Raw genomic sequence first — 14,444 nt, 5'->3', positions numbered from 1 at the left:
AAGGGTGCTTATGAACCGAAAAAAAAAAAAAAAAGTTGGGTTAGTGACTTGTATATTAACAGTAGAATAATAGAAAGTATGATAGCCTTTCCAGTAAATTAAAGGATGCGCTGTTTACATTGTGGATAGTTCTGTGTGATTATGGGACAGTGAACATCCTCATATCCTCGTTTGGGGACTGGTGTGTGGCGCAAGTCTGCTGTGCTTAAAAATAACCCACATAAACCCCGGTTTTATGCAAATGCTAGGTAGGATTATTTCAGTTGCTTGCTCGTTCCCCGACAGCTGGCTTCTGTAATAACTTTTGATCGCTGACAAAATGTTTAATTAGCTCATAAATAACGAACGCTGTCTTTAGCGGAGTGGGTAATTTGATTGCTGGGTGGCCATGCTTACCTTGCGGTGATACATTCGTCTTTAATAACTCGCGCAGTGAGTGAAGAGAAGACTGAATGAGCGGATTTTTTATCTGAAGCTGTCCTCACGACAGAATGCACAGCTGCTCTTTTTATTAATTTCAGTGTATCGCTGTCACGTTTCGGATGTGGTATTTTTGATTGGACCAATTTGCAAGAAAGACAATTGCATAAGTCACGTCCCTTGCTGCTTGGGGGTAAGCAGACGGCGAGACCCCTAAAATAAATACAAAGTATCATTTTGCTTTATTTCAATTCGAACCATTGCAGCAGGACAATTTAATAGTCTTGTATCAAAAGGGGGAAAGTAACAAGTTCAATTAGATATGTAAAATGCATTAATATTTATAAAAGACCTCAACCTAAAAATATATATTTAAGACACTGAAGCCCTTAGGTGATTTCAGACCAGAACCACCACAATCAGTCATAAAGGCATAACTATAAACAAAGACCTTGCTTTATGAACCTGAAGAAGCTATTGCACTGTTTAACTAGTAACGCATAACCCCTTATCAAGAATGACATAGTCCAGTCTTCCTCCTGCCGTAGGTAGTGTCTCCTTGTCAGCAGTTTTAAATAGCCAGACGCCGCTGTGGTTTCTACTGGGTTGTGTCGAGAGGTGATGGGTTTGTGTTCTGGCTTTTTACATTCTGCTAGTGAGCACGTTTTCAATAAGCATATCACTAACGTACACCCCTCGTCACGGCTGCAAATCCACAACTATACTGACAGACAGGAGTCCCCGTGCGCCGCTGTTATTGATACTCGCAGTAATAGTGCTTTATCACAGTTGAAGTGGTTTTGCGAAATACACAGAACAGTGTTAGTGTAGAGAAACTTTCTCCTCACACTGCAGCATAGGATTTATGCAGTTAAGGTGTTTCCCTTTCAGGAAGCAGCTGGCAGCTTTGTTTTGAAATGATTGGCCAGATTAAAATGAAAAAAACCAAGAATCAAGCTCAGGATCAACAAGAAACCGCTGTATAGCAAAAAAAAAAAAGAAAAAATGTACCAATGCACTAGGAAATTAAACTGTTTGAGAGAGAAGAAAATGCATGGGAAATCTGTCAGAGTCCGAGGCTGGTTGCTGTATTAGGAGAGGAACATATGCTGGGTTTGAGATGCCTCTCATTGATAAGGCTCTTCGGGACGTCTTCTTTCACTGTCTTTCCATTGCATTTCCTGGCAACCTTTGCTTTGGTTGGGAGCAGTGGGATTTGTCTATTATGGCCAATAAAAAGGTACGATTTAAAATAATCTGAATACAGCACCCACTGTCAGCGATGGAAGGATGTTAAATCACACAAGCACTTCAACTGCCTTCAATAGCTTGTTAACCACTCTTGGTAAAACACAACTTGGTACCCGTATTTAAGTTTCATTCGTCAACAAGCATCCCTTCAAGTGAAGGTATGAAAACGACAGTGTTTGTGTTCATCAGAAGTGTCAGATTTCTACATTGTGTACCAAAAAGAAATTCTAAAAATTGCAACAGACCCATTCCGAATGATTTCCTCCGTAGAGAAGGGTAATAAAGCAATTCAAATAGTATTTGAAGCTTTTGACGCTTGTAAAGGAAGGAATATGGGAATAGCCGTCCTAAGAAATCAGGCATTTCATTTTTTATAATAGAATCTTTGCGTAGTCATTGACGTCCTGTTCTTACAGTGTTGTATGAGAGATCATTGGAAGAAGACGACGACAAAGCCGGTCTGATTCATTTTCAAACGCCCAAGTAAAGCTTATTGAATCAAACTGAGTATTACTGCCGGGCTTCTTCATAAAGTAAACACCCACTGCCTACCGTTAACCTAAAATTAGAACATTTTCAAAATTACCAGCATCTGTATATTATTTAGAAGTTCTTCTCAAAGCCGTGCACAGAACAGGCTCTGTTCAGACAAAAATGTACAACACGTATTATTGCTTTGAGTATGCACAGAATTAACATAATAGCACTCCACGGCAAATAATTTAAATGCACTTTTAAGGCTGTGTATTTACTGAACACAAATGTATTATTACATCCGTAACTATGAACTACAGAGCCTAATTTAGAAATACTAAAACTAAATCAATTCACAGAAGTGATTCAGTTTTCTTTTGGTATTTATAGATGTATAATTAAAGCGTGGGTGTTTTTAAAAACCTGCTTTTTAGATTCCAGTTCAACATTTCTGAAGTTTTTATGGTGCTGTTTTGAGTTTTTTTTTCACCTTCTCCGGCTTTTAAGCATGCTTTAAGTTCTGCTTTTTGCTTGGTGCAGCGCTGCAAATGTTTCAAAGGGAGCTGTTCTTTCTAAAAGATCTGTTTTGAGTATTCGGAGCATCGACAGTACTAGTTAGAACACGGCTCCACAATTCCGTCTCTAGCGTCTTGGTTGAAGCTTCAGGGCGTAGTCTTAGTGGTCCTCTGTGAGGAGCTGTTTCAAGGGGAGCTGTAATACAGTCCAGGCTTGACACTGTTAGCTCTCCCTGCCCTGGTGAGTGCTGCATTGTCACAAGAGAGAGAGGATTGGAGGGATTCCCTCATTCCCAGGGGAGAAGCAGACAGTGCAGATCAGGGGGCTGTAAACAAGGCTCTTGTGATTTGCAGGATGCAGGTTTTTCCTGCTGATTTCGGGCTGACTTTGTGTTTTCTGTGTCCCTTTGTTTTTGAGGTGACTGCTAATGCCTTTTCCCTCGCTTACAGTGCAATCGCTACTGCAGTTCACACTGTGCATTCAGATCAGCCCTTCCAGGTGTTGTGAACAGGGTTGAGATTAATTACTGTTTTTCAATTTAAAATCCATTCCCAATGCAAATCGCAATTACTTTGACGGAATTGGAGTTGAAATTGATCATTTAAAGACAAGACGCTTGCTGTGATTATTCAACCTCTTTCATTGGAAGCCAGTTTTAATTGACAGTGATGTGCTGCCACGGTGAGAAGTTCATTTTAACACCACAGATTGCAATTTTGATGTGTTGGAATTGATTAAAAGGGAATTTGGAATTGATTTAAAAAATGAAATCGAATTGGAACTGAAAAAACAGGAATTAACCCCGACCCTGGAGACTTTGTTACTTTCAGCTTTTGCTTTTGAAAAACTGTCGAACAGACTGGAACAGACTGTGGATTATTGTCCAGCCTCGCTCTGCGGTAGTCCAGGTCCAGACTGTTTTTATAGACCCCAGCGAGCTTGCTAGACTCCAGTGCAATTCCAATACTAGCCTGACTACAATCACACAACACCTTTTTATTAAAGGTGCTTTCTGTGGGTGATATGCCCCGGGTCCAGGGTTAGGGTCAGTTCCCAATTTCAATTCCCTTTGGAATATGTGTGTTCCAGTGGATTGCTCGCTGAAACAAAACAGTACTGTTTCAAGATGTTAGTCTGAACGCTGCACTGGAGAAGCATGGCAAGCCAGGGCTGTTCCAGCTAGGCTTTCTTCTTCACCGATCAGGAAGGGCACTCTGCAGAGACCCCACGTGACTCCCTCCTCGTCTTCTCAGGCTGTATAACAAGAACTGCTGGCAGCGAGGCCTCATCCTTGTGAAATGCATGCCTTGGTCTCTAACTGTTTTACAATGGGCTTCTCGACTCCAGTGGGCTCCTCATATGCAGTGATTAGTTTGCTGCCCCTCTCAATAGAGAGAGTTCTTTGATGTCACTGCCAGTGCAATCCAGCGGCCCTCTCCCTAGATTCCAGTTGAAAGAGGTGCTTGTTCTATTTGAGAAAAGATTTTGTAAAAGTTTGGAATGCAGCGCTATAAAAATACAAATAAATCACTGTTCTTCAATTCTTACTGTAATTCCACATTGCGAGTTTTGCTTCTGCCAAATATGCCCGTTCTGCTGAAGGGAGCGTCGGGCCGTCAAGAACGAAATCAAGTTTTACTCCTATTAGAGATGATGCAGCTGTGCCTTCCTGTAGGGAATGTTGGTTTTTTTTGCTGTAAATTATTTACAATTGCATTATAAATATTAGCATCTGGTCTTTATCTAACCCTTTTCGAATTGTTGGCACTGCAGCTTCAGCTGTTGCTGTTGGGTTTTCCTTGCAGCGGTCAGTAAATATTCATGAGTTTCCAGGAGGAAAGCCTCTGTCAATGCGCAAGGGAATTGCACACTGATTTGACCGTGATTAACGTTGCATGAGTTTAAATTTGCCGAGTGTGTCTCGTGTCCTTTGTAATAATTCAGGGAAGGGAGCACCTAGAACTGCAGTGTAAGCAATCTGTTACACTCACAATCACAGCGATTTATTGACCAGCTTTTTCATTTTTAAAACATGCAATAAAAAGACAATTCGACCTGCAACAAAAGCCAGGTTAGTACATTTTAGGGTCGGTGGTATTAAGATCGTATTTAGATCATTAAAATAAGACCCCACTGTATAAGTTAGTCTACATACTGATATTGGGGAACTCTACTTGGCTGCACATATGTGAGGTGCTGATACTGTAACCTAATGTGTAGAATTATAAAAACTGCATTAGCCAGGCCACAGTGCGTCCCAGCATTGTCAAGGACTGCAGTACTGTATGGAAGCCCTTGGCCTCCACGCCTGCCTGACCCGTGATTGTCAGTCAGTGTGAGAGTTGGTGGATCCCAGGATCGTGCTGGCCTCGGGCCCCTCTGGTTCCAGTCTGGGTTCGGTGAGCCTCATTTAACTGAATCAGAGGCGACAGGATTAGAATTGCTCTTCCTTACTCATGCAGTGACTTACAATGACTGCTCATGACTTGCTAATGCTGCCTTTCAGTACTTCAGCCTTGACCAGATGGGACATGCTACACTGAGTTTTGCTGCAGCCTCAAATTAATTCAGGAGAGAGGGGAGGGGGGGGGGGGGGGGGGGGGGGGGGTCATTGTTCTTCTTTTTTTTTTTTTTTTTTTTTAATTTTTGCATTTTAAACACAAATTATAATGTCCTGCAATCCTGTTTGTTTCAATGCAATTCCACGATTGCCTGCTGCATTCTTCCTTCGTTTTAGACTTTCCTGCTCTCTCAGACAGTGGCGTAAGTGTAGAAAGACGGGACAGCAAAGGAGAATTTGAATACTGAGCTTAAGGTTTAAATCTGCTCAGTATTGGATAATGGTCTTTTAACTGAACAATGTAACTGATGTGGAGTGTGGGCAGGCACAAAATGGCGGCCGCGTTCCACCCCAGTGTCAACAACTTGAGATCCCGTGTGTGGAAAAGATGAGCATTTGATTATAGACTGTAGAGCTCCAGAGAATATTCCTGAAACCCCTGTCTCCGAGAAGGGATTACGACTGAACGCCTCTGCTTCTGATTCACAACTGCTCTGACGTCAAGGCTTTTAAAAAGCTATTCTTAGTAAATCCATGCTGTCTTCTCCCATTTACCAAAAAAAAAGAAAAAGTAACTACCTGGCTAGGGATAGGCATTTTCTATATGGAAAACTTTTGCAAAATCGCAAGACATGCGACACAGAGCCTTGCATCAGACTAAGAAATCAGCCCTTAAAAGGAGTGATCTCCACCTTGGTGTTTAATTCATTATAAATACAGAGCTGTTCAAAGTTGCTGCTGCTACAAAAATGTGTTCTGTGCAGCAGGTCAATCCCCGTCCAAGTGTCCAGCAGCAATAAGACCACGTGACCCAAAGGCTGTAATTTAAATTCAACGGGACTTTTGCATTTGAAAAATGTGCCTGTCCGGAAATGAAAATCAAGCTTAAAAAAAAAAAAAAAAAAAACAGCAACGGCACAGTTAAAGTCTCCGATCTTGCTGGTGAACACAAGCCTGACGCTGGAGAGCCGGGTCCTGTTGAATTCCCAGCATGCTCGCCCCCCCTGCAGACCGCTGGAGGACTGAGCGCTAATGGCTTGTGATCCTGTGTGAGGTGTGAGACTCTCTTCCAAAGCAGCGCCGGGGGTTCACAGGGAAGGTAACCCCTGAAACCTCTCCCCCGTGGGCTTGCAGCTACAGGCCAGTGTCTAATGATGTGGCATAGCGCTGCACTAGGGTAGCGAGGTCATGACACCGCCCTCGGGTGAGGGGGAATACACAAGCTCTGTAATTCTAATGAGGAGGCAGGTTATCAGAGAAGGGATGCCTGCTGTAATAAACCTAATGATGCTGATGTCGTATAGTTTGTGTTCTAATAAAACCCTGCGCCTTTTTGCCCACCATTAGGCCATTATCAGGCTTCGTTGGGCAGCAGTGTTTAATTTAAGTATTTTCATGTTTATCGTAACCAGTAAACTTTAAAGGATTATTAAACAAAGGTGTTGTTTGGTGAACAGGGTTTACAATAAAGAAGGGATTGGGTATCCCTGACGTACGTTGCGGCTTCATGGTCCCCAGGCTTTCTTAAGGCTTCCCATCTTCCCATTCAGCAACACTTCCAGAAACACACCTGACGTTGCAGTGTTGCCTGTTTACTTACACTTTGCCCTCCGCTGCGTGTTTTTTAATTGTTTCCCTCGTTTGTTACGCTTACTGCATTGTCGTCAGCTCTGTTGCACGTTCCTGATCGTCGTTTCCCAATGGCTCTGCTAACAGTCTTTGCCAGGGTACGACCAGAGCGGAGAGTTATATTAAATTTCATGTCTACGGACTCATGGAAGGTGGTCTTCAGGAACTGGGCCTGTTTTGTAGTTAAAATGTACGCTGCAAATTTTAATTTATTAAGCCATTTTTTTTTTTCTGAGTGATAATCGTAATGTTTTTTAAAGCTTTTATTTCTTATTTTTCAAGTAAAAACAAAATGTGTTTTCTTCAGTGCAGTAGGGTGATTTGCCTTTGTGGTGTAATACCAGCGTCAACCACTGGGAACGGAAATGATTGTTATTGAATTTCTCCCAGCAGAAGCTCCAGCCTCTCGCCCCAGTGCACCGGAGAGCTAAGTCAGTTCAAAGTGTAAGACCATTTCCCAAATTGCTTTGGTGTCTTGGGGTCTTGGATGTTTGGGGGGGGGGGTGAAGGGCGATGGGCTGCTGCTAACGTGTTTCCTTCTTTTAGGGGGGTCGGACAAGCCCAGATCTTTTAGTGCCGCCAGCTGCCACCAGTCACTGGATTCTGTGCTTGTTAAACGGGCCGTGTTGAAGCTCCTTGCTTATATGCTCTTGAAGTAATGCTGTGCTGCAGATATGTTCAGCAGCCATGCTGAAGTGGTTCTGATAGCTGTGCTGTCCCCATACTCCCCAGTGCAGCACAAAGTAACTTTACAGACCCTTAGGGTTATTTCAATCGTTATCTTTCCTGGGCCTGTATGCAGATCTGCAGGGGGAGCTAAATGCTCTGAAGTACTGTGTAAGGCAGAGGAGTGTGTGTGAATCGCGGAGACTGTGCCCGTCCCTGTTCACCTCACCCCAGCCCTGTGACTGGAATCCAGTGAGTTGGTGACGGTTTGCAGGTCTGTGCTGCTGCTTCCTGCGTTCTCTTTGTGAACTCGCCCTGTGTGTATAGACTGTGTGCATGCTGAAAGGGGGCTGGCCGGGCGCAGTGGTCTGGGTTTGGTGCAGAATGCATTGCGTTGTTGTGGTTTTTTTATTTTGGGATTGCATGGGTTAACTGTGATTTACGTTAAGATTTTCAAGCTCATTGAGAATATGATGAAACTGTAAGACGAGGATGCAAACTGTTTTGGGGAGTGTCTCCGGTATCAAAAAGTTTGTCTGCTTGACAGAGTCGATTTTTAGGTTTCTTCTCAGTCTTAAACTGTCTCTCCAAAAAATAAATAAATAAGAGGCCAAAAGCTCTGAATTTCAAGGTAAGATTTTACATTTCTTTGCTTTTAGAAAGAGAGGGTTGGTGTTAGAACAAGCAACTTTGAAAACAGACATAACATCCAGACTCGCCCTGGCTCTGACCCTGGCCCTGGCTCTCATGGTTCATTCCAGTCCAGGACTCTCTTCCAATCACATTAGTTAATTGACCCCTGGCCAGTTCACTAATTTAGGACCTGATTGTTCACTGATTTAGTGCCCACTGGAACCAATGCTATAAATCCTGATTGCTCTGAATTCTTGGGAATAGCTCTTTCTAATGTATCCGGTAGTTCCTGGACCCCAGAGAGAGAGGGATTATCGCAGTTCAGGATTAATGAGAACGTTCTTGCCTGCTCACCCCGTTGCCTTTGTTTCAGATTGAGAAGATTATGACGTTGATCGGAGCTGGGATCGACTTCTCCAGTGACCAGACGAGCGCAGCCTCAGGTAGGGTTCTGCCGGCCGGGAAGGGTTAATCACCTCCTTGTATCACGTGGGCTGTTTTCTGAGAAACACAGATGCTGTACAGTGTGCTGTGAGGTCAAGAAGGAGCAGCACTGTTATTATATTCATCATATTGATCATGACAGGGTCTGTTTCACTGCTGAATCAAAGGCTTTTTAGCTAAGCCCTGCGAAAAAGAAGAAGAATCGGATTTATCATTTCCATCCCTAAAGTGACACTGAAGAGGACTGAGATGAAGCGTGCATTTCGTTGCCCTTTTACATTTCCCCGTAGCGCAGCACACAGCGTGCAATTGCTGTAGCACCGTACTTCTGTACAGCAACGACTTTGACCCGATTTAAAAACCGTTCTATCATTTCAGTATTCTGCCATCCGTAACGCATAAGGAAAGGTTGTAAAGATGCATTTGGAAGAATTGGCCTTCGGGCTCCAGCCGGGTAGGGAGGCAAATTGTATTGTGTTCCACTTTTTCGGATTTAAAAAATTTAATTAACTAGGCAGCGGGTGTGCTGGACGCCGACAGTGTTACTGCAGGTTTAATAAACAAGGTGGTGGTGTTGCATCCCCTCCACTGGTCTATAAAGAGGAGTAAGAGACCAGATCAGCAGCAAGCGATACTTGTTTACTCAGGGCCAAAGGGAAATTCCTGGTAGAACATGCTGAAGTCATCTTTGCTTTACTTCATTGCGTTGTTTTATTTGCAGTGGATTTCTTTTTCCTAAAACAGCCTGCAGCCGAACATCGATTTCATCCTTGGCTTTCAAGCTTGATGGGTAGAGTATCTCGGGGGGATGACTGCCCACATTGACACACTACAGACACAATAATGATACGCTGTGATAACTGCTGTATGATTATAGTAACAGCAATGCAATTGATAATTAGGAGTGTAGTGAAGATGGTGATGGTACCGTTGCTGATGATTGTAATGATGAAGCATAATCATTCTTGGTGATGATGATAGTAATACCGTCAACTATTGTCTTGTAAACAGAGTTTTGTTATATTTTGTGCCCTGCATCAGGTCCAGGTAAATGGTTTCTCTTTTCAAAAAAGCAATTTCTGTCAAACGGGGTCTTTAAAAAACCCCAAATGGCCTCTAGAGTTTAGATTTTAGCTGAGGAGGACGGAGCACACGGCTGTATCGTAACTCTTACCTCATCTCCCTCTCCCCTGCGCATCAGGTAACCGCCTACAGCCTCCCCTAACCCTGCTATTTCCAGATGCCTGTGAGTGACGTGGCTCTCTCTCTCTCTCTCTCTCTCTCTCTCTCTCTCTCTCTGTGTCTCTCTCTCCCTGTCTCTCTCCCTGTGTGTGTCTCTCTCTCTCTCTCTCTCTCTCTCTCTCTCTCCTCTCTCTCTCTCTCTCTGTCTCTCTACCTGTGTCTCTCTCTCCCTGTCTCTTTCCCTGTGTGTCTCTCTCTACCTGTGTCTCTCTCTCCCTGTCCCTCTCCCTGTGTGTCTCTCTCTCTCTCTCTCTGTCTCTCTCTACCTGTGTCTCTCTCTCCCTGTCTCTCTCCCTGTGTGTGTCTCTCTCTCTCTCCCTGTCGCTCTCGCTCTCTCTCTCTCTCTCTCTCTACCTGTGTGTCTCTCTCTCTCTCCCTCTCTCTCTCTCTCTCTCTCTCTCTGTCTCTCCCTCTCTCTCTCTCTCTCCCTGTGTCTCTCTCTCTCTGTGTGTCTCTCTCTCTCTCTCTCTACCTGTGTCTCTCTCTCTCTCTCTCTGTCTCTCTCTCTCTCTCTCTCTCTCTCTCTCTCTCTCTCTCTCTCTCTCTCTGTCTCTCTCTCTCTCTCTCTCTCTCTCTCTCTCTCTCTCTCTCTCTCTCTCTCTCCCTGTGTCTCTTTCTCCCTGTGTCTCTCTCTCTCCCTGTCGCTCTCGCTCTCTCTCTCTGTCTCTCTCTACCTGTGTCTCTCTCTCTCTCTCTCTCGTCACTTCAGAAGATCCTCTTAACTGTCAGCTGAGTGCAGTGTAGGGATTTCAGAGATCCAAAAGTTCTCTCAGCTATTGAGCAGAACAGCCATTTCTAAACTTTTACAGCGTTAATAAATTTAAACACACTGAAAATTAAATTGCATGAAAAGCAAAAATAATTTACTTCTCACATAAAAAATGAATTGGGGAATCGACAGTAAATTTGTGGCGAGATTTACTGACTGTGTTAAAACTAATAAGTAGTTTGCCCCATAAAATATTGTAGTATGATTGAAATCAAAACACAGCGTGCGTGCAAAAGTAGGACTTGCCATCTTTAAATAAAGAACCCAGTGGTCTGTCCTAGATCTCCTTGCAGCTCAATTCTTGAATAAGCAGCTCCTGTAATTCTTTTCAGATTTTAGGAGCAGGCTCCTTGTCCCACTTTCAAAGGCTGTGAATGTGACCCATCTCTCAGTGATCTACTTCCAATGTAACTCAATTATTAAGAGCTGATTTCCTTTGTGATCAAGCCGTCCCACTTGCATTGCTATAATTGACTGGGTTGGTATATTTTTTAAATGGGTTAGTGCCGAAAGTACAGGGTGGTTATGAAGTCACTCGGCCAAGTGGTGCTGTGGGAAAAACTGATTCTAGAATGAAAGCATGTGTTGAGTTGTTGTCTGCTGTTTTATTGTTCCAAAGAGGGTAAAGTACTCCAGTAACAGTGAAAGTGTAAATGTATTAAATACTACCCAAACTCTGATCCTTACATATCCTAATGAAGCATCTCAGTTTTTCATGGATAGACGCCAGCAGTCCATTATTAACATTGTGTCAGAGTGTCCTGTTCTGTTCTCAGCAAGTTAGTCAGTTCCTGTCAGAAATGGTGACAAAGTGGTTTTAATACAACTATAAGAGCATTGTCAAGCTCTTATACATCAATAAAAGTGTGCAAAAGGCTGTCCTGCTTCCCTGCAGTACAGGCTGAGATGATTAATATACTGGGGGAAAAACAAGTACTTTTGTGTTGCAAAAAAAAAAAAACATACTAGCATGTGCACGACCCGGTACTGGTACTGACCCCTTCCCCCTGAGAGAAGGCTAATCGTTTACAGGCAGGCGAGCGAATGAAAGGGAAGGGGGCGGCGCTGGCAGAGGGGTTCAGGTAGCAGCGGATCATCTCCAGTGTGTTTGTAGAGTCTCACTCGCATGCAGCTCATCATCTTAGAGGTGCGGCAGACAGCCTCTTTGTGTGTTCTGTCAATTGCTGCAAATGTCTTTTCACGTTTTGCTTTGATATTTTGCTCCACAGTCTCCAGCTGGTTGACTCTAGCTGCCCTTCCATAGCAATTTCACCGGCCTGTCGCCCAAACTGCCTTCAGAGCAAATCCTAGGTCTGTCGTCTGGAAATCTGATTGCTACGTGCTTCTGAGTGCCTCTCAGGTTCTGCTGCTGTTGAAGCAGAGGGGGGGAGATTGGGAAGGAGATTGATTTGTACAGAGTTGCACTGGGATGGGATGGTCACATGGGGAAGCAATTGAGCTGAGGCAGCGATGGGATGATAGATCAGTCGTGGGGGGGTGGGGGGCTTTCTAATAGGATTTTAATAAAGAGCACTGCGCCCGTTGATGGCTGAGTAATGTCATGTTTAAATCCCAATGAAGTCCTGCTGTTTGTGCATGTTTCACGTCCGTAGATGTGCCCTTCATGGCCATAAAAGCCAGCAGAACTTAGTGTGCACAGGCCAGCACATTTAACATTGCGCGTTGCACCAGTGCTTAATGCTTAATGCTTGCATACAAGAACCACACAGTTGTGCATTGACCTAAAATCAGTGTGTTTTATACATAAAAAACTTTGTTCTGCTCAGCTTAATTCTGGATTGAGTTTTAGGTCCAGTGTATGTTGGTCACGCCAGCAGGTCTTGGGGTATTGAGATTGTCGCTTGACAGATAAGACAAGGCAGGGATTCCCTTGTGTGCTACAGGGCTATCGTTGTGGGCTGTTAAATATTGAGGGATCCTTCTACCCCCAAGGGGTATTCAAGTGCTTTCCCCACCTCCATTGATCTATTGTGCCGTCCTAAATGAAAGATCTTTCTGTGCTGGCCCTGCCTCCAGCCTGCTCTGTTATTCTAGTCAGTGCTGAGGAAAGAGAGAGAGGAGGGGTGCGGGGGGGAGGGACAGAGAGGTCTGCACGCAGAGTGGAGATTCGACAAGCTCCTTCAGACAAACAGTAGCAGCTCTGCAGTGTCTGGGTGTGTGAGAGAGAAGGGACAGAAGTGGCCATGGAGGAGACCTCAAGCACGGATGCGTTTCAGGGTAGGATATCTGATGAAATGAGGATTGGACACTGATTATTTCATGGGTACCACTGGAGCTGGGGATGCACAAAACACTGAAGAGAGCAGCTTTTACCTCTTTTTTTTTAATTAACTTGAAGGAATTGAAGAGGTGGTTTTGCTTGTTGTGAGCTAGTCAATGTGTGCCTTGAAGAATAACGTTGTTTAAGAATCAGTTAACAGAACAAAACCTGTGACTTTCTTGTACCACGAGGATTCAAAAGACCTGTGTTGAAAATATTGAATTGACATCCTGGAGTTGTCTTTATTGCTTTTGAAGTGAACAGAAAGGATTCATGGAAAATTTACCAGATTTATTTTTTGCAGAAAATTCGTTTTTTTCTTTCAATGAAAGTTTTCTATAGAAATCTACTTGGCTGGTAATTTTGAAAGAAAGGAACGGAGAACTAAAGCCTCAGATGCTGACACATTTCCAGATTAAAAATTGTTTCTTCATAGAGGATCTTTTTTTTTTTTTTTTTTTTTGGCAATTCTGAGAAAAAAGCAGAAAACCTCCAGAATCGAGTGGCTTATTCCCGGGATGGCTAAGAAATATTTAACTCTTTTTAGGATAAGGGAAGTCATTTTGGTACTAATGCCATGGGCTTACCACAGTAAGGGTTCAACCGAGCAGGGAAACGAAACTTGGAACACAGAGAATTGGGATCCAGTGCTCACATTCACTGCATACAGGAGTACCTTGTACTCCCTGAAAACGTGTCTCCTTAAACAGCGATAGCTGTTCTGTGGAGCTTCTCTGGAGATAATGTTAATGCTTCAAACGCTGTAGAAGAAAGCGTGCACTGGGTCTGTCACAGATTGTAAGCCTCCAGTGATAGACTCTGAGCTGGTATTCTTCCCCGTGCTGTTAGTTTTTTCCAGGGTCGTGCTTATTCAACTTGGTCGTGCCGAAACTCTAAATAGAAAATCTTCACAAACTGTCGCTGCGTTCCTCTTGAGAGACTTCTCAGAACTCGGAGAGGGAGAGAGAGGGGTCGACTGCGCAGGCATCGTTATCTTAACTAGCTCGCTGTCATGCCGAGATGTGCAGGAGCTGATAGCCAGCCACAGTCTTCAATAAGATTAACTCCCAAGCAAAAGCTTAAATTAGATCTCATCCGCTCCAGAGGCAGACCCTGAAGCTCAAAACAGAACTTGTATCTTAAAGAACTTTTACTTTGAGGAACCCTCTGGATGTAAAAATAAAAGCAAGCGTGAAGAGCTCTTTAAAATATATGTATATATGCGCATCAGTATTTGTATCTGAACCGCAGCATTCTGGAATGTTGTGCATAAGACCCTTTAGGAAATCGGTTTATCGGTTTATCTTTTAGAAGTACCCATAGTTTTTAAAAGAAGATGATGTAAAAACCCCTAAGGTTAGCTTTTGAAATGAACACATGCTCTTCCGTTATTAATTCCTCTCTGGTAGTCATGAGTGTAACTTTGTCCGGCTGAGTTTCTCCAAACCCACACCTGTATGACTGCTATTCCCTTGCTCTGCAGTCCTGGGACGCACACACTTCACCTCTGGGGGTTTGTAGATCCCACCCCACCACCCCCAGTCCAGTCCAGTCCAGTC

The 14,444-nt window shown here is 43.7% G+C and overlaps 1 protein-coding gene across 9 annotated transcripts in view; it reads left to right on the top strand.

The window, feature by feature from the left end:
- Nucleotides 1–14,444, top strand: part of LOC121300113 (ankyrin repeat and SAM domain-containing protein 1A-like) — a 64,164-nt gene that overhangs the window by 27,057 nt on the left and 22,663 nt on the right. For 5 of the 9 annotated variants that reach the window (XM_041228518.1, XM_041228519.1, XM_041228516.1 and 2 more), the window contains 2 exons: nucleotides 7,244–7,294; nucleotides 8,523–8,592. In XM_041228518.1, the coding sequence (XP_041084452.1) occupies nucleotides 7,244–7,294; nucleotides 8,523–8,592 (121 nt within the window). The remainder of the gene's footprint in view (nucleotides 1–7,243; nucleotides 7,295–8,522; nucleotides 8,593–14,444) is intronic. The other 4 variants (XM_041228517.1, XM_041228521.1, XM_041228524.1 and 1 more) reach the window with 1 other exon arrangement.

The sequence above is a fragment of the Polyodon spathula genome, chromosome 25, assembly GCF_017654505.1.
Source record: "Polyodon spathula isolate WHYD16114869_AA chromosome 25, ASM1765450v1, whole genome shotgun sequence".
Lineage (NCBI taxonomy): Eukaryota > Metazoa > Chordata > Actinopteri > Acipenseriformes > Polyodontidae > Polyodon > Polyodon spathula.
This window is presented reverse-complemented; position numbering and strand designations above follow the sequence as displayed.